This window comes from Lissotriton vulgaris, chromosome 5 (assembly GCF_964263255.1).
Source record: "Lissotriton vulgaris chromosome 5, aLisVul1.2, whole genome shotgun sequence".
Classification (NCBI taxonomy): Eukaryota; Metazoa; Chordata; class Amphibia; order Caudata; family Salamandridae; genus Lissotriton; species Lissotriton vulgaris.
In genome coordinates this window covers 197,897,789-197,919,057 of record NC_141693.1, presented here as the reverse complement: position 1 = coordinate 197,919,057, position 21,269 = coordinate 197,897,789, and the positions used below count along the sequence as shown (strand labels likewise).

Below are 21,269 nucleotides of genomic sequence, written 5' to 3'. Positions count from 1 at the left end.
GTGAAGATATAAAACTAATACTCCTTAAATACAATTAAACAAGGATTTGAAAGATCAAAATGTAAAAGAAAAACAGAAACTATGATCATGAGAAGGGAACAAGGCTTGGTAAAATTAGACTGATTCTGACTTACATAAAGATTTGCAATCAGATCAACATTTCCAAAAGCACTGGTATCTTATGAGCAATGACCATGACATTGAACATATATTGGGTAACTACACGTCAATATCTTTCCGGAAAGCACCTGCACTAAAATACCTGAATGTAAAAAGTCATTTGAAGAAGAAAAATCAAACTTGGGACTGGTTATCCAAAACTCAAAGTGGTTTTTTCATATACAAAACATGTAAAGTTTGCTAAACAGCAAAAAACACCAAAGAAATTTGAGACAGAAACACCTGAGATCTCAATCATGAAGAGGATCACATGCAGCACAATGTGTTGCATACATCTTGGAATGCGAGTATGGACTAAAATACGTTTGGCTGCATGTGGGAGTGCAGGGCGGATATACAGATGTGGAGGCTGGATATATTGTCGAACACATGTGCTTTTATTATCAATAGACACAGTTTCCTGTTTAATATGGCTATCACGAGTCTCTTTTCCACTCTCAAGGTGGCTTGTCGCAGTGGCCCCGGCTGTTCCTCACTCCTCAGGTGATAGATGAATGGGGTGGTCTTCGTAGTCGTCCGTGGTGTCACTTCCCCGGAGGCTCGCCCAAGAGAAAAGAAAAAGGGAGTCTGTCAGGTCACTGTGCTATAGAATTATGCCCGTCACCTACACCCAGTAGTGCTCAAGGACTATGGACTGTGAGGGAAGGAAGGGGTTATGGAAATGGTGGGTATGGAATGAGACCTTGTTGGGGTCGGGTTGTCAGGAATTCGAATACCGAGATAGGGTTGGAAGATAGGTTGGGTAATGTAGTGCACAAGATAAACAATCGTGTTTCCCCCTTTTCTATGCACCAGCGTTCTTCTTCTCCTCCCCCTACCGCTCCCCTTAACAACACTCTCCCCAGTATAGAGCACTTACATGGCTCCGCCGTAACTCTCCTGAGTTACGGCCGCTCTCCAGCGTCCTCTGTTGGAATCCACCACTCCTCCGTCCAGTGGTCGTCGGGTTCCTCCATCTCCTGGTCGCGCTGGCTGGTTTCTCTCCTCTCTCTCTCTCTCGGTTCTTCGTCCCGCTCTTCTGTCTCGGCGTCCTGCTCCACACTTCGCGTTCTAGGCCCCTCCTTCCAGTCGGTCAAAGACGCCTCTTCCTGTCCTGGCCTCCACTTTATTGGCTGAACTCGAGCGTTTCCGGGGTCAGCTCCATCTCCTTGTGATATTGAGTCGCTCTGCAAAGAGAGAGGAAAGGTATGCGTTGGCTGCCTGGTACGTGTCTTTCCCGTTTCGGCCTGTGTCCGTTCCCTCCGCGGGAAGGATCCTGGTTTGCTGTAGTCCCGATCTCCCGTGGCTCCCGTGGCTCCCCTTCTCACACTGCATCTATGCATATCTTTTGATCATTGTAAAAAAAAAACCTCAGACTGTAACCTGCAGATTTGTGTTTAAAGATTCTAGCTATATAATCATTTCCAAAACCTTGACATTTGAGTCATAAATATTTTTTTAGTAACCTATTTTACATTTCGCAAACAGCGGTTGAGGAGGTAACAATTCTTGTATTTCGTTGTACAGAATTCGAATTTGTTTAAAGACTTTGTTATTTGAAAATTTCGTTTTGTTTCGAGAATGTTGGAATTTAGTTTCCATGTAAAACAATGTTCATCTCTAGGTACCATGAAAACTGCCAAAACAACAGGTGCACAGTTCCATAGGGTTTTAGTGTCTAATTTAAGATCAACAAGGGATCAAGAAGTTTTTTTCATCAAAAAGTTTTGGGGTAGACACTGGTTGTTGGGTCTTGAGCCTTCATGTCTTTACAAGATCTAATATTTTACAGAACATTGAACCTGGTGTCAAACTAAAATCACTTTGCTCAATCACATTGTCAAATATATTTGAAATCACTTTTTTGTTTGTGATTAAGTAAAAAAGGTGGTTTTGCACGCAGTAGATATATATTCAGTAAAGTTGAATTCACTCCATCAACAACTAGTTTTAAGATTTGCAATCTTCCTTTTGACTCATGTTTCTCTTGTTTCACAGAAACTTGGAAAAGCTTCTGAAATGGAACAGTTATACCACAATGTTTATTAAATTGATAACTGTGTACCTCTAGTCCAAGCCCTCTTGAAATGTTCCAGCTTCCGTTTTTTTTAAATGGATCTCATGCAGTAACATTAATAAATGTAAAAAAAAAATAATTCAGTCACATTGTTCATAGCATTATCATTCCACAGTACATGTGTCAATAAACTAGGCATTTCTACTATTAGTAATGTTCACATGTCCACTTGTATAACAGAAATCAATGTAGATTTCAGAAAGTTGACTTTAACTCTGTTAATTTGTGTCTACAACTTCTGTAGGACTTTTCTTATCCATTTGGAACTTAAAACTTAATAAACACGGTACAGAAGTAAGAAAATACATGTTACATAATAAAAAATAAATCAATTAATAGACGAGATTCACTAACCTACTAGACCACATTGTATTATGTACTGTGTTCTATTCAAAACATAGCACAAAACATATCATGTATTATTTTTTCTACTATTAATTAATTAGTTCACCTATTTATTGAACCAGTATTTAATGATAATTTTACTGAACATATTTACCATGACAATAATTTGCTTCATTTGCGATGCCATATATTAGTTACACTTCTTTGTTAAATTATTTACTTAGTTGTTCTTTGTTTGATCTTCCTGATTCTTATGTTCATATGCATGTTTGCTTTACCTTTTATATATGTGATGTTATGATTTCTAGAGTTGCGTGTGTGTGTGTGTGTGTGTATAGTAGCATTTCTGTAGATGGTATATTGTTGTTTTCTTTTGGAGTAATGGCCAGCAAGAGTGGGCATGGCAAGGCAAACATGTGTCTTTTTTCTTGAATTAGCCTCCCAGTTCAGTTGGTGAATCCTGTGTATACACTACCGTTGGCCATGTTTGCCCCATGCATTGCTCACGTATGTAGTGTGATTTGACAGTTTTTTCCACTTCCATAGGGCCATTTTTGATAACTATGCATGGACGCCTAGAAAGCCTCTTTAGTGGTGAATACGTTTCAGTATGAGGAAATAGAGTGCCAAATACAGTAACTGAGGATGAAGATATAACATGAGATAAAGCAGTTTTAAGACTTCTTATTATAATGCATCACTGGATTCTTAATTTCAATGTCCAGGGGTCTTCTGCTCACTAAGTCTTAGCTCTGGCTTGCATTTAAATTGTGAGCAATTTCACATGTGCCCCTCCTTAGATGTTGCATTGGAGTCCATTAACCTTTCTACTATTTTCCATGCCCAAACTCTGCTCACATCCCTTCACTATCCAGAAACATTTTATACACAGAATTTCTTCTTTTCAATTTCTGCCAGTTATATGCCTGTACGCCCAAGGTTCTTTTCTCAGACCCTGCCATTGATAAGAAACTTTTCATACACAATTCCTTTCAACATTGAAATGCTCACAGTGCACGTTCTCACTCTCAAGCATACATTATCCAGAGACATTTAATGTATAGGTTCTTTGCTCTTACCCTTTTTTATAGAGATACTTTTCTTGTGTGGAGTTTCTTCTATAACATATACACTATTCCAAGGTCTTCAGATCAAATATAGTCTGGTCTGAACACTCCCTTTGCCAGGGATCTCTATTCACACTTTCTCTGCTCTGAATTTGACATTTCCTATTTAATTTGTTTCTGTTCTTGTCCATAGATATTTAGTGCACATGATCTCAGTATTGGTCATTTAGGTACTTAGATGCTTTTCTTGCACGTGTTCTCTGCTCTGGCTCCATAGTTCTGTGGTGATTTGTAGATTGTGTCCTGTCACATTCGTTCCTTGTTAAACTACTCCCAAGTAAATTGCATTCTCATGTATTTCTGTCTTTTTTTTCAGGGACAACTTTGTGAAGGTTGTTGTGTATTTTAAACAATTGAATTATGAGCTGATTGAACAGGAGCCCTCCATGACAGTGAGTATATACCTCAAACAGAAAAGTGTTAGACCTGGTTGTGAAACAACTACATTTCTGAAGCAGTCAATAGAAACCCCTGCAGATTGGTCGAGATTTCTGGATCTGTGGAGACTGGCAGTAAGTGGCAGGAGCTAGATCTGTTCAACATTGCAGTGTGTTCTAGATTCATGAAAAGTAGCATTGACTGCTGGATCTGTACAGAATGACAGTGAGTTCTGGATCTGTGGAGACCCAGATGCTGAAGCCATGCATACATACTGTAGAAGTTGGATTTCTACAAACCACAAATGTTTCCAAATTATCTGCACATCAGCCACAAGTGCTGGTTCCTGGAGTCTGACAGTGGATGTTGGATGTACATAAAAGGGCAGTGATTGCTGGATCCATGGGGACCAGCTATGGGACAAGGGGAAACAACCATTACAATGCAGTCATTATAACGCACTACATTTACAATGCAGTCATTTAAACGCAATTGCCTTTACATCGCATGCCATTACAACGGAGCCAATACAATGCATGTCACTACAATGCATGCCATTACAATGCATGTCACTACAACGCATTTTAAGGTAAGTAATGGGGAATAGTCATTTGTATCCCTACACTATCCAACACTTACCGTACTGTTGCACTCACTGGAGTGGGAATAGTAATTTTTACCCCTACACTATCCAACACTTACCCCACTGTTGCCCTAAAAGTATTATGCATTGTATTGGTATGCGTTGCAATGGTATGCGTTGTAAATGTAGTTTCTAAAAATGCATTGTGATGGCATGCTTTGTAAAATCATGCATTGTTATGGATGTTACGATGTAAAAACCACATTTTAAAGGCATGCATTGTAAATGTTTGCATTGTAATGTGTCCTATTCGGGAACAAGGCTTCGGCTGACTAGCAGTGGAGACTAGTCTGTGCGAACGGGCATGGATGCTGAATCCATGCACAAAGCAAACACAAGGAGATGATGGATGGAGCGCTGAAACTTTTCAGACACTCACCAGCAGTCACAGATCTGGGTTAAATCCATCATCATTCTTTAGCTCACTTCGCCACTCCAGTTCAGACACAGCTATATGCAAATCAGTCTTGACCCTGTACCTCATGGGAACAGTCCAGCCCGAACTGCCAAGCCAGGTCTTCCCTGAACCGCAACCATGCATCCTGGGACCAGTTTCTGGGAAACACCTTTCATCAGCCAGGCTAGCTTGAATCCAGTGGCACAGAGCAGCAGACAGTTGATATATTTCAATAGGAAATGGCCATTTAATCAATTTAAGCATAAAGAGATTAGTAAAACAACAAAGGCTACAATAGCATACAATAGCATACAAAATGTACAAAAGGCAAGACAATGTACTTTGCAAAGAAACACATTCCCCCTAGTAAAATTGAAATGTTTAAGGATTTGTCCTGTCAAACACTTTGGCACTGTGGACAACTTCATTCTTCTTGAATGTGCCAGGATTCCAAGTGCAGACAGGGTGAGTTCTGTCATTTCTTTGCACATAGCATAATTATTTTTGAGGTGCTTTCCCATTTCTTAATCCCCTTGTCAGGCTTGATAACAAGGGATATTTTGTCTTTAAAATGTTGCATCTTTTCCATATTCATGTCACCAAGTCTTTATTGTCACAATCTTGATCATTCAAACCACTGTCTTTCAAAAGAGTCCATTCCGACAAACCTTTGATAGCACCCTCGCAGGCCAGGTAAATAGGCTGAAGAAACCAGGGTGAATATTAACTTCCACGTCCCCATGTCTTGAAAACCATTGACAGGATCTACAACACACCTTTTCAGAAGCTGGATTAGAACATCAGCATTACAAGTTGACATAGCAATCTCTTCTCCATCCAGATTTGGAAGAAAGACTTTTAAGTCAGAGGGACTGTCAAAACTCACTAATATCAAACGATTTTTTTATTTATAAGAATCAAATTTACAGTAAAGAGGAACTAGGGAAAGAGCTGTAATTTACAATTCCAGTTTACAGATGTGTCAGCTGCAGAAATTGAAGAGTAAAAAAGTCAAAACAACATGTCATGACTAGAACGTGCTCCTAGGTCTCCTCCCCAATAATACGGTAAGATAGGCAACTGGCTCCCTGCGTAGCCGATTCTTTTTTACTATTCACTTAAAATAAGTGAAATGTCAAACTGTCTGAAAATATCAGGATTGACTTCTCTCAGAAAAAAGGTCTGATTAGATCCTGATAGCCTGCAAAACAATCATGTACTTGAAGGTCTTCATTGGGTCTTTAAAACCTTGAAGAGAATTGTATCATCCCAGCTCCAGGCTTTTACGGATCATTGTTTGAATCTGAACAGTCATCGATCAGGCTTTAGACCAGTACACAGCACCGAGAGAGTTACTGTGGTTGACGTGCTAAATATTGCTGATGATGGAGACCATCACTATTGATCTTCTTGGCCTTTCTGCAGTATTTGAGGCTGGGGACTTTGATCCATTACTCACCAGTTGTAGGAGAGGAATATCGGATGCAGAATCAAGGCAGTGTTGATGCTTTCTTATTAGCGGGTGCAGTCTCTAAAGTTTAGCTTTTTTATATCATCTGAGGTGAAGGTTTTGTGTGGTTTTGCAAGGTGCACCGTTGTCACCACTCCTGCTCAATGTGTTAATTAAGCCCCTGTTTTTCAACACCAGAGCTAGAGGCCTGAATTATAACTTGTATAAAGATGGCAATACCAGTCAATAAGAGACCAAAATCTGATTTTCTGTCCCTAATAGGAGGCCTAGAAGAAGTGGTTTCTTTGATCACTAGTAATGATCTCACACATACTGGAGTAAAAACGTATGTGTCACTTAATGACTCAAGTCAAAGCCTGCAGAACACAGATAAACTTCCCTCCTGAGCTTTTTGAGAACCCATCTTCCTTCCAAAGTGAAGAATCTGGTTGTAATAAAGGATGCTGACTCAATTTTCATGACCATATTGGGTCGGTAGTCTGCTCAGTATTCGTCAGTATTTGATACTTAAATCTGACATTGCACTGAAAAGTAATATCACAAAAACCTATATTTTAATTAGCTCACTAATTAATTAAGAATTGGTCCTTGATAATGCTTTACTGAATATGTTCCCAAAGAATTGAATAGTGCAACTGCAATATGTGTAGACCATGGCCACACGATTAGTCCTTAGTTTAAGGAAATTATCATAATTTAGCAGGAATAAACTCACTGCACTGGCACTAGTGTATCATTTTAAAAGCTGCATGCCTGGTTTTAGAGTAAATCAAGGGAATTGTCTCAGCCCGAGTCTGTCGACACAGCAAAATCGTCAGACAGCCACCTACTTGCAACCTTTGGTCAAGAAATGTAGGTCTTCTACATGGCCCAAGAATAAATTTGGATGGAATGGGGACCCGAAATTAGCATCATAGGCACAAGAACCAAGAATATTGGCCCATTAACATCAGGATAAAATATTTGTATGGCCTGCAGAAAAGACCTGAAAGTGTTCTTGTTTAACGCCCCCACGTCCCCTCTTTATTCTGCATATAATGTTGCCTTTGGGTTCTTCTTGCATTGTACAAGATATACAATTATTATTTTATAGACCCTGATAACTATAGATAATTAAGTTTTGAGGGCACACCCCATATGAATAGATGAATATAAATACATAAACAATTAAACCTTTCTGACCACTATCTTACTTGATGCGTTTTGAGGAAAGAACATACTACCACCAATCATGTACTAGTTGTTTGAAGCTTTTGAAGGCATCCCCCTCATCTTTTACCCGGATGTTTTGAGATAGATACAAGACAATATCTCTTGTTCTGATTACCTATTTATCACAAACTTTTTATAAACAGAGCATTGTGATCCTTTTCATGAATTAACAGTAATTGTATTTGCTACAGTGGTTCTATTGATTTTGCTTCATATTCTTATTTTATTTGCAATTTATATATAGTTCATTTCTTATGATGTCACTAGTATAGTTAGAGAGACAGTACTAGTATTGTTAGGGTTACTGTGCACTTTTCATAAGAAAAATAAGAAAGTTACAATTTGCATATAAATGTCGCCTTTTGGAAACCACAGGTGGTTACATGTATAAAGGTTGGCCATTACTGTTCAAGGATTCATTCGATTTAAACATGGCAGGTTTTGCACCTTTTCAATATAGGTTCCACCAAAGAATATCTGTTGGTTCTTGGATGTCTTTCTGTGATTACCAATGCTAGTGGAAGTGGAACTTTGAATCTCCTGCTCCCCTTATGCCCAATCACATTTCTATGAACATCAATGGTTTGGGGACCAAGATAAGAGAGAAGAGCTCCTTACTCCAAAGAGCCACACTAAAGCACACATTAGACCCCATTAACCCAGCAGTCACCTATCAATACACAAAACACCCTACACGTTATTTAACAGGGTCGAGCTAATTTTACTTTCGCATTAATCAACACAAACCACTAGTTAAAAAGCGAATGATCCCTGCTTTGTCACCCATATAATTACCTGATAATTAATCCATGCAGATTAATTAGAGATATAGGTGCATCTCTGTGAGATATGTCCAATGATGGAAGAGCAAGAGATTTTGGAAAGCTCTGAGTTTTTACAGAATTGATCCTAGGAGTGGAATTACATAAACAGCCTCACTGGAAAAAGTGGGTTTGGTAGGCAAGAAAGACTGTGGGTCAGTGCACAGTGAGGTGAGACACAGGAGCAAGTACCAGCTGTGAATAGGTTTGAACTGTTGTGTAAACTTACACTTTGGCTTAGCTCTACAAGGTTTGACTTTCTCACCCATGTTTGCCTGAACTTAGGTCAGTGCATCAACACTTGAATGTGAAAATACAGGTTGTTGTAGTCCCACACAACCCTACTCAATACATAGCTGATGTTGTGTCCATGCTTTCTGGGTTACTAATGGTCCCTTTAGCACACACATACTGTACTAAGAGAAATACACTTTGCGGCGGATTACAATGTTGGGCGGAATTGCTTCCTGGCCGACTGATTTGGATGCAACCGAACACTGTTCGGTCACATTCCAGCGTTTCCGTATAGGAGCATGTGTTACAGCCGTAAACTGGCCGTGGTATATGCTCCCATAGGGAAATGGGAGGTGGTGTTAATCACTGAACCCTGTGGAAGGCACCTCAAGGCGCCTGCCATGGGGTGCACAGATTAACAGGGTGGCACATATGGTGTCCCCTAGGCCGCCAACCGGAGGCCGCTGCAACAAGGGGGCCCTGCTAGGGGCCCCCAAACATGCTTTCCAACAGGGTTTCCATGTCGGAAAGGCCGGCATGGAAATCCTGTCGGAAACCGTGCATTGTTATCCCAAGGGCAGAAAGGCCAAGTCTAGCAACCCTTTTTGTCAGATTAACACAATGTCCTCCTTTCCTTTTGTCAAAGAAATTTCTGTGTAGAAGAGCCATGACAAAGAAAAGACCAGTTGGTTGACGAATTAAAAATCGAAAAAAATAATATTCTGACATTAAACTGCCTTTGGGTGAACCCTGTTAGAGGGGCCATTCATCGCAAGAGATCTCCCAGTTCTTGAAAAGACTGGGGGCACAGCTGTTTTTATGCCTGATAAGAGACGGAATAGTTTGGTCCCTAGAAAATAACGAATATAATTCTATAATTACAAATTAACCCAGAATGATGATCATGAATCCTCAGAATTTTTATGGAGTTAACCATATCATATTTAAAATCAATGGTGGGCCACATATTGATCTGGGCTTCAATTCCAAAAACTGAAAGCAGGTTAACTGTATTGGACTGGCTCCATTCAACAGAGTGCATTTTGATAGCTGCAGAAGAAGAGTTTTTGTGAAAGCGTCAGAGACCTCAAATAATAAGTTGCTTGTGTCATCATGGAAGATTTCAGTGAAAATATCAGCCCACTCTGGATCTGCCAGGGTACAAACCAGGATTCTTTTGAATTTTTTTACTTGGCTGATGTTTCAATTGGCTGTTATACCTCAGTTGATGTTTGATGGGCCATGCACATGCAAGCAATCTTTTTCGACCACAGAGTAATTCACTTCTGCTCCTTGAAGGGCGTGAGAAGCAAATGCAACCACTTGTTCCTTGCAGTTGACGACCTGGGTGAGACTAGCACCCAACCCTTTTTAACTTGGTTTAGTGGGATCAAATCTGCCCAACGATGGGGCGGAGGCAATGCTCTCCTTGACTGTGATGAACGCCGCTTGACAATCTTTGTTCCACACAATAGGGGTCCTCGCTTTGAGTAATGACCTCAACGGTTCTCCAATACTAGCATAATTTCTGACAAACTTAGCGTAGTACTCAGATAACCCTAAGTATGATTTTAAGTCTTCAACACACACTGGAGCGGCTATCCCCTGAATGGCTTCAACTAGGTCAACCTAAGGCTTTATTCCATCCTGAAAAATAGTATGACTAGGTACTCTACAGATCCTACCCCTATACAACACTTGTCCTTCTTTAAGGTCAGGCCTGCTGCCTCAAGTTTGGTCAACACACTCCTCAAAATGATGGTATGTTCTTCCAGATCTTTCCCATAAATGAGGATATCATCCTGGAAGCACATTGTACACGGGAGATCCTTAAGTACCTGTTGCATGATCCACAGGAAGGCAGCGGCTGCTGAGGCCAACCCAAAGGGCATGCAAATGTACTGGAACGGTCCAAGCGGAGTTATGAACGAGGTTAAGTGGTGGGAGTCAGGGTGTAGCTCTACCTGGAGGTAGGCAGATGAGAGCTCTAACATACTGAAAAAACTTGCACCTTTCATTAGGGTAAGGACCTCGTATACGGGGCAAAGGAGGCCTCTCCACCCGTATGTTATTGTTTAGGTCCCTCAGGTACACACATAACCTAATCTCCTTGCTGGACGCCTTGGTCGTAAGGACAATACGGGCCAACCACTGCGAGCTTTCTATTGGTTCGATAACCCCCTGTGACAAGAGTTTGTCTAACTCGGCTTGGAGGGGTGTTTGCATCATGTGTGGTATGGGCCTGTCCCTGTGAGCCATTGGTCTAGCATTGGTTATGAGCTTGATGGAGTGCTGGTAGTCTTTTAGTAGTCCTAGTTTGTCTGTAAAGACTTTGGGGAAGTCATTTTAAACCTCAGTGCCTCCCACAGACGGGTCCACAAGGAGAATTTGGACAGGACTGTTGTGGTCTAACTTGATGCCCAGTTGCCTTTGGTGTTTCCACCCCAACAAGTTGGATCCCTTCTGCGCGATGTAGATCTTACCCACTGTACTCCTCCCTTTAAACCCTATGGTCATTGTTGTCATGCCTATCAAGGGTATGGGGTTTTCATTGTAACCCCCTGGATGGATATTAGGAGGCTGCATGCCCTGTTGCCATGAGGGAAACATTTAGGTAAACACCTCAGCTTCCACCAAGGTATAGGGTGAGCAAGAATCAGCAAACACCGTCACCTCTCTTTTGTCCAAGGTGATTGTACAAGATGGGAAATCATTAGTCTTGTTGCCGCTTTGTAATTGAAATACCAGTTTGGCTTCTTGGGGAGGTTCCTGTTCAATAGCCAGTACGGCTGTGGATTGTTGATCCTTACAGACCCTGGACAAGTGACACCTCCTTCCGTATTTATGACAGGTAACTGATCTGGCTTGACACCCTACATAATTAGCTAGATGACTAGGGCCACCACACCTGTAACATTTAAGATTGGTTCCTGCTGGAAGAACACTGGGTCCCTTATTCTTGCTCTCCTTGGTGACCTCTTGTTTGCTTATAGCATTAACATCTGTGTTTTTGTCCCCATCTCCCTTCATAGCTAACATGCAATCTGCAGTGTGTTCAATACCAACTGCTATGTCTATAGCTTGCTTAAGATCTGGATTAGCAACTAAAAGCCTCTCCTGTATCTTGGTGTTGTTGGTGCATCTTACCAACTGATCTCTATTGAGGGAATCTTGCAAAGCATCAAATTCACATGTATTAGCCAGACCTTCAAAGCCGCAATGTACATTTTAACTTTTTCATTCTTCCCTGGTACCCTTGAAAATAACTTGTCCCTTTCTAACACAACATTGATAGTTTTACCAAAATGCTTTCCCAGTCTATTAACTGCGACTAAATACACATTGTCATCATTGTCGCTATCCCCATCCACTTCCACCCATGCAGAGATGTTATCATATGTTTTACGTGGGAAACATCCGTTACAACGCGGATGTTACAATGCGGTGCTGTTACGACGCGTCCGTAACAACGCAAGTCGTTACCACGACTTGTGCTGGAGGGCGCTAGAAGATTAAAAATAGTAAATTTACTATTCCAACACCTTCCCTAGTGTCCACGGGGACTGGTGTTAGAATAGTAAATTATACTATTCGATATACGCGCCCCCAACGCAAGTCGTGGTAACGACTTGCGTTGTAAGGGACGCGTTGTAACAGCACGCGTTGTGACGGTACGCGTTGTACCGTCACCAATCCGTTTTACGCCCTTCAATGCCTAGGTTATGAAGCAGTGTATGCAGTTTCCGCAGAGATGAGAATTTATCCCGCCAATTGTGATGAGATAAGACTCCAGGATTCCTAACCATTGTTTCCACTGTAAAATTGGCTCCCCCACTTCATTGAGGAAAGGGGGTGGTTGCGACATATTTTTAATGGCCATTTTGTCAAAGATTATGCTGTTATGTACTTTGAAAACAACTTTTTACTAGGGACAAAACACCAGCTGCCAACTTTTGGGTTAGGCTCTCACACGGTGATGTAAAACAGCTGTGCCCGTCAGCGTGAGGCAGACAGAGTGGTTGCTTTAATAATCTTGTTCCGATGAGCCTGAAGAATACAGTGCTAGCTGTGCCTGTCAGCGTGTGAAGAGGTGACAGGCGTGTAGAAATAAGAGTATTTACTTTATGACCATACGCTCTTTATGCCCTGAACTTGTGCCCATAAGAAATTTCACCTCAGATAAAGCACGTTGTTAGCTGTGCCTGTCAGCGTGAGAAAACGGAACAGGCTTGGAAAGATCTGACTGTGTAGAAAGGGTTAAGCTGCCCGACCTCCTCGCTGAGGAACACCTCTCTGATGCTGCACCACGCCAGGAAGTTTATGCGCTGAACGTGGAAGGTTGCCTCACCGAGGAGAACAAAACAGCGGAGCCCGCTTCCTTTTGAAAACGACTCTCTCAGAGGTAACACGTTTCCCCTCAGACACCTTGGGCTCCCTCTCACCTTCCCTTTATGTCCTTGATGCCACCACAACGCATGAATGAATTAATACAGGCTGGACTTCCTCAGTGTGTTAGGTCTCTGCGTCTTCTTTATTGCTAACTTTCATAGACCATGATTGGAATGTTCTCGAGCCATGGGCGGTCCCATTGTTTCGGATCGCGCAGGGGAAAGCAACTGCCTACCCCTGTGTACATAATAAATTGGTTGAGGCTGACGTAGGCCAATAAGGAAGGTAATAAAGAGCCCAAGGCTCCAGGTGTGGTTATTGTTAAGCCACTACGTGACTACAGAGTTTGGTGTTCTTACTTTTATGCATGTTAGGGGCCCCATACCCAACACCACATTGGCGACAAGGGAAGCCACGGTGCCCACTGTATGCACGCCCCTCCAAGACCAAGCAGCAACCGTAACGTCCCAGCTCACCACAAGAACGCCCCCCTGTTTTCCACTGCCTCCCGATGCTTCCGTTGCTCACCAGATGTCAAGCGCGTGGTCGAGGCTGGCCGATAGCACCGCCTACTGCCTCCGACGAGCGCTGGCATGAGCGAGCTGTGCATTTCCCGCGCTGAGAGCCGCCTATCTGCCTCATTCCCGCCTGCTCTGTTAAGTTCAAGGGACGGGCCATGCCTTCCTGCCTGCCGTCCTATCTCTCGCTGCAACCGCACCACCATGGCAACACGTGGGGAGGTGCCCCCAGCCTCTCCAATACCTGGCTGAGATCAGGCCCTCGTGCCTTACCGGCCTGAAATGCACACAATTGAAGGGACCCTTAAATAAAGGAAAGCAAACGTCTCTGCATGTACAGCAGCTCACCACATGCAGGTAAAATAAGGGGGAAAAAGGACAATCTGCCTGCACACTACCAAGAGGACACCAGCACTCCGGAAACTAACTGCACCAACAAAACAATAAAAGAAAGAAAAGAGGCCCAACACACGACTAGCCCACCATAAGAGGCTATCAACACTGCTCAGCACCCAGGTCAGAGTAACTCCCCCTGCGCACCACTTTCGCTGTACGACGCTCTGCACCATAGGCGTTGGCTCTGGACTATAATTTACACAGATCTCATTTGCGAAGAGGGAAGCAACGGTACCCACTGTGTGCACGACCCTCGCCAGACCAAGCAGCACCCGTAATGTTCCAGCTGACCACAAGAACTGCCTGCTGTTTTCTGCTGCCTCCGTTTGCCAGACGTCGGGCGTGTGGTCGAAGTTTGCTGACAGCACCACCTACTGCCTCTGACGAGAGCTCAACTGAACCAACAAAAAAAAAAAGGAAAAGAAAAGAGGCCCAAGACACGACTAGCCTACCAAAGGAGGATACCACAACTGCTCAGCACCCAGGTCAGTGAAACCCCCCCTGCGCACCACTTCTGCTGTATCACTCTCTGCACCATAGGCTTTGGCTCTGGACTATAATTTGCACAGACCTCCTATCTCACATTGCGACACGACATCCCAGCACTATGGCATCAGTTCCCCCACTGGAGCCTGTCACCATCACAAGGCCACCCACCGCACATCACAAGGCCACCGCACTCCCAAGACGCCAGATGGAAGGGGTAGGTCGGAGACTTAGAGACATATTTTGAAGCTGTCGAGATCCCGGCTGCATGCAGATGCCCCATGCGTCTTCACTTAGGAGGAGCCAACATTCACAAAATCTCAAAGACCGTAGTTGAAGCAAGTCCCCCGCGGAGCTACACCAGCCTGTGGGACGCCATCATGGCATTGAACCAAACGCCAACTCTATGAGCAGTTTCTCTTACGCCAAGCGCGACAGCTGCGGGAGGAATCAGTAGATGTTTTCTATGGGCGGTTGAGCCAGCACCTGCACCCTCCCGGACGGAGATGACGATATCAGAGACCAGCTCGTTCAAGGGGGCACCTCCACAAAATTGTGTGAACGCATCCTTCAAGGATCCCCATTATGTCCATGAGGGACATCCTGTGGCTAGGGCATTGAAAAGTGCTATCCAAGGCCTGGGCAGCCCACATGGACCCACACTCCTCAACTCCCATCAAGGAAGAACCTGTAAATGCCATCCAACCAGAGTCATGTGGAGGACAGCCAAAGTCCACCAAACCACCTATGAACCCTACCAAGCAGGGTAGGGACCGCAGAGTCGCACATGCGGATGGTGCGGAGGCCCATACCCTCACAACGGAGCCTGCCCCGCTAATGGCAAAACGTGCAGTGCGTCCAGCAAGCAGAACCACTTTTCCAAAGTCTGCCGCTCACTGCAAGGGTGAAGGTTCAGAGGCCCGCAGAAAACGGTGTGCACAGTAGAGCCTCACCCAGAAGACATGTCGGACATCGACTTGGACGAAGATGAGGCGGCAGTCATCCACGTGGTGAGAACTCTAGTTACCCTCAAAGCCGCCCGCCAGAACGCCCCAATGTGCAAAATTGGTGTGCAAGATCACCCCATCACATCTCTCATGGACATGGGAGCCACAATCAACCTCATGGCTGCAAATATTTAAAACATTCCTACCTAACCCGCCAGCACTTTGAAACACCAACGTGCAACTCTACGCTTTTGGTAACCGCTCACGACTGAGACTATGTGGCGTATTTCTGGCAGGTCTATATCACAACTCCACCCATCAGAGAGCAAAAGTCTACGTCTCACAAGAAGGATTCGGATTCCTACTCAGCTGCAGCACGGCTCAAGACCTTAACCTCATTCAATTTGCATTTGACGTGCACGCACATGATCTGGACTGTTTGTTGCAGGACTTTGCACTGCTGTTCAAGGAGATCGGGTGTTTACAACGTCCAGCCATCCATCTGCACATTGACAAGTTGCTTGCCTCGATAGCCCTCAGGCATCGAAGAATCGCTTTCCATCTCCGACCCAAGTTGGAAGCCCAGCTGGGAATTCTAGAGAAAGCTGACATCATTCAACATGTGCGCGAACCCACACCGTGGGTATCCCCCATCATGGTGGCAAAGAAGCCCAAACAACCAGACGCCGTGAGCATCTGTGTCAACATGAGGGTTCCGAATTTAGCGATCAGATAAGAACGCCACCTCATACTGACCATAGACGATATCATTGGCAAGCTGACAGGCACCAGATGGTTCTCTAAAATGGACCTCCAGTACAGCTACCATCAGATACCGCTACACCCGGACTCCCACTCCATCACCACCTTTTCAACTCATGCAGGACTATGGAGGTACACAAGGCTCAACTTCTCATCTCCAGTGCAGCCGAAGTCTTCCAGAACATTGTCAAAGGTGTCCTCCACAGCCTACACAGGGTACTCAACATGAGCGGCGACATCCTAGTCCATGCCCCCACATTAGAGGAGCATCTAACTCACCTCCATGCCGTCTTCTCACGTCTCAAGAAAGTTGAACTTCCTACGAATAGACATCAGTTTCTCTGGATATCGCTTTTCCGACAAAAGAATCGGCCTTGACCCTGACAAAGTGAAGGATATCCAAGACGACCCCGCTCTGTCGTCAGTGTCAGGAGTATGAAGCTTCCTGGGCGTGGTAGCCTATTGCGGATGCTTCATACAGAACCTGTCAGACCTCACTGGTCAACTCAGAGACCTGACCAAGGCAACCAGCCCATGGGTGTGGGGGCCGAGCAGAAAAAATCGTGCCAGCAAACCAAGGCTGCTCTCTCTGCAGACACCACTCTGATGTACTTTGACCCCCGTAAAGAGTCACAACTCGTAGTGGATGCCAGCCACACTGGCCTAGGTGCCATTCTGGCCCAACGACAGGACTGCGGAGAATGGGCTCCGGTAGCCTATGCCAGTCGCACACTCATGCCGACTGAGCAGCGATACTCACAAATAGAGAGCGAGGCGATTGCGACCCTATGGGACGTGGTCACTTCTATATCTACCTGTATGGCCACTTATTTGCTGTCATTAAGGACCATAAGGCGCTGATCCCCCTGTTTCAAGGATCTGCATCACGACCCCCCCAAGGATCGAGAAATGGATCCTGCAACTACAAGAGTTCCAATTCACCGTGGAATACCGACCTGGTACCCGAAACCCCACCGACTTCCTATCAAGGCATGCCAGGCCGGCCATGCTTCCTGAAGCCGCAGAAGCAGCAGCAAATGAGGACTATGTGAGAATGATTGTGGACAGACCCCTTCCGATATCTCTGGAAGAAGTCATCACATCAACTCAGCGTGATCACTGCCTACAGATCGCCATCAAAGCGGTCATCACAGGAGATTGGCTAGCGCTGCAAAACCCAACATCTCTCTGCACAGAAACGGCCCAGGCGATCCTAAAAGCCCTGTATCAAGTCTGCCAGGAGTTGTCCCTGACCAACGATGGATGTCTCCTCAGTGGCCCATGACTTGTATTTCACAGAAGGCTGCACTCTTGCACATGGGGCACACCAAGGAATTGTCAAATCCAAGAACCGACACAGGAGCAAGTTCTGGTTCCCGGGTCTGGATCAGAAGGTAGAAGTGGTTGTGCGGAGATGCCCTGTCTGCCTTGCCACGGGCCCACCAGACTGGCCGGCACCAGTCATCACTGAGGCAGGCCCCAATGTCCCATTTTGGTAGTCTCCCCGGAGGAAGACACATGCTAGTCATTGTGGACGACTACTTGCGTTACCCGGAGGTGAAAATAGTAACAACAATGTGTGCCGCAGAAGTGATCCCGAAGCTAGGAAAGCTGATGGCAACCCATGGACTGTTTGGAGAAATTCGCACTAACAACGGGCCTCCGTTCAACAGCTCAGAACTGACGGACTACCTAGCATCCCACAACATCAAACACAGCTGGATCACTCCTCGATGGCCTCAAGTTAATGGAGAGGTGAAGCGCCTAATGAGAACCCTCACCAAAGTGATTCAAAGTGCAATGGCTGAAAGTCACAGCACAGAATGCGCATTGTACCAGTTCTTAAGGGAGTACCGGCTTACACCCCACTGCACTACAGGCATATCCCCAAGCAAGGTATGCTTCGGCTGGTCAGTGACTGATACCATTCCACATCACCCTGTGTGGGAAAAAACACCTAAATCCTCTGAATCAGTCAGATGCCCGGAGGGCCCGCACCAATGAAGATACCTCCCGGAGTCGGCGCACCCGAGAGAGCCCCATCATGGAGGGTGACCGTCCATCATGGAGGGAAATTCAGGTTGCCTTTCGAACTGGAACCTTGGGTAGTTATTGAAGTCAAAGGCATGAAGGTGACAAGGAGCGTCTCCCAATTCAAAAGAATCCCAAAGGAAACCACCGACAGTCAGTCGCCAGCCCACCAGAAGACCCTGTTGCAACGAGTTCTCAAGATGCCGACAGCGAGTGAAACCAAGAGTTTGATCCAGGAACTTTCTTGGAGGACCTTTTTGCAGCACCCCAATTCTGTACTCCCTGAGACTGTGAGCAGAGGCCCTCAGCCACCAGCTGTGGGAGTCCAGGAGCGACGCATGTCATAAAGAAAGGGGGACCCTCGCCAAAAGTTTCGGCAGGGGGTGGTCAGGGAGGCTATTCGCAGCGATCACACTCTAAACCATCTCAAAAGTATAAAGACTTTGTATCCAACTGACGAGATGGTGATCGATGAGCAGACAGCGGTAACCAGATACTGGCGGACCCCAAGGTCAAGTAAAAATATGTTGTGACTGTTGTGTCCAGATGTAGAGTACCGTTGAGCCTGATGTTTTGCTTGGTATTTGTAGGTCTATATGTTGACCCTGTTTAACATATCCTGGTAAAGAAGGAATGTAATGTTTCCGAGTCACGGGCGGTCGCATTGTCGTGGACCGCGCAGGGGAAAGCAACTGCCTACCCCGCGTACATAATAGATTGGTGGAGGCTGACGTGGGCCAGTAAGGAAGGTAAGAAAGAGCCCGGGGCTCCGGGCATGGTTATTGTTGGTCACTAAGTGACTACAGAGTTTGATGTCTTTACTTTGATGCGTGTTAGGGGCCCCATCCCCAACACCACAATGATCTCTGAAAAGTATGTTCAACGTGTCATAAACATACATTCACATTAGTTCTACATTTCTCTGTTATTTCCCATATATATTGTATCTGTAATTACCTGTCAGCCCTCTTGTACAGAACGTGAGGAATGTTTAACACATATACAATAATAAGCACCCACATTTATTGCGGCTGTGCTGTTTTGTGCTTTTTCGCCAGGAGATTGACCTCATATCAAACATGGGAGGCCTGGTGGGACTATGGGTCGGATTCTCGGTTTGCACCTTGGTAGAGTTCTTTGAGCTGCTGGTCGACGTGCTGCTCTTCTTCCTACGACGCTGCCTAAGGACGGTGCCCTCCACGCTGACCAGGAGGCCCAGCGCCCAGAAGCCAAGGCACATCTACATCACCCGAGAGAACACAAAGCTGTAATCCGCACCCTGGCGCTTCAAGTATTGCAGAATCACGCACAGTTGCAGAGGCTTCAGCATCTTATGGGCTAACCATTTTAGTTGTGTTCATCCAGCTGCTTCCTAAACATATTTTCTTTCAGCCTGGCACTCTTCTGTTGTCCTCCACTGATCAGAACCAAGGAAATGTGGGCTATTCACGCTAGGCCAATCGCTTAAGGACTGTGTTAAGGACTGTGTCAGGTATCATGGGTGGGGGCAGCTTTCTCTGATCCCCTCTATGGCTGCATGCAGGTGGTCTGAAGTGTTGCTGCTGCCCAATCATGGGGTGGGTTTAAAAAGTACCATTTTAACCACCAATAATGCCCAATCCTTCCCTCTCTACTCTTCAGGGGTAATAAAGCCTAAATTGGCCTAAACAGGTCCTAAAAATTTTAAAGTAACCACTTCTACTCACACCCCTCACCCCACCTCCTATTTTCAAGCTTGTTAAATAAATAAATAAATGAATAGGTGTTTTACCCTCCCCTAGCTCGTCATACTGTAAGGGAACAAGCAGAGTTGAGAACTGTTTACTAGGGATGCATGCATTTTTGGGAAATTATTCTGTGAAAAACTCTACAGGCTCTTCTGTCCCCCTTTGGAGCCGGAGGTGGCTAAATTGTGCAAATCTTGTAACCATTCGCTAGAGGCAAGTCCAGAGAAGATCTAAACTCAGAAGCTGCTCTTGTTTGTGCCTTCTGTAGTAAGGTGATATGCAGGAGAGGGCCTTAAACCAAATTTCTGGGCATCAGAATCCTTCGCCTCTTCACTGGGTTGTCTAATGCCAGATCCCTTTGCTTCCTGAATTGCTATTTTATGGTATGCTTTGTGTATTATAGTGTGCTACATTTGCTGTACAAATTTACCACTTGAGTTCTTTCAGGACATGCACAATCAGGAAAATGAAGTTAAAATACATGAAGATAGCAGTAGCAGTCTGCACAGGTTAGAGCGGTGAGGCAGGGCAGAGGCTGGGCGGGGGTCAGGTAAGTCACCATATGACGGAAGAAGTAACATTTCATAAAAAAATCAATGAAGCCACTTATCTTGGGTTTGCCACATCGCCGACTCGGCATCGGCAATGTGGCAAGCGCTAGGTACGTGTTTTTTTTAAATTTAATTCTACTTCTCCCGTTGCATGTCGACTTACCCGGACCCCACCCAGCTCTGCTCTGCTACCTGTGCCGGCCACCACTAGAAGATAGTGCATAAATAAAAAAACAGGAAGAGAAACACTCATTGACAAAGCCAATGGGCCAGACTTATGATTAAAATGTCCCCCACAATAAGATCCAAAATCATTTTCCAACATGTCAGATGCTAATCATCTTAGGCCTGTGCTGTGTAGTGCACAGTCAGAGGTTAAACATCGTCTGGAAATTGCTAAGCTCTATGTAGATCTAGATTTAGATTTCCTCTTTATCAGACACTTGGTAATGGAGTTTTTCAATCCATTCATGGATAAATTAATCCTCCGAGCGTACCAGGGCCGACGACTTGATGACAGCGGTATAGATCTGGCAACGGAGTTGCAGTTATTTTTAAAGTGGACCTGAGGCTCTCGGAACTGGCTTAGTAAATACTG

At 44.7% G+C, this 21,269-nt stretch overlaps 1 protein-coding gene across 1 annotated transcript in view; it reads left to right on the top strand.

Moving 5' to 3' along the window:
• LOC147710467 (acid-sensing ion channel 1A-like) overlaps window positions 1-20,046 on the top strand; it is a 191,626-nt gene extending 171,580 nt beyond the window's left edge. Inside the window, exons 10-11 of the mRNA XM_086919357.1 lie at window positions 4,025-4,100; window positions 19,452-20,046. Of these exons, the coding sequence (XP_086775483.1) occupies window positions 4,025-4,100; window positions 19,452-19,664 (289 nt within the window). The 3' untranslated portion in view covers window positions 19,665-20,046. The remainder of the gene's footprint in view (window positions 1-4,024; window positions 4,101-19,451) is intronic.
• Window positions 20,047-21,269: the final 1,223 nt, after the last annotated feature.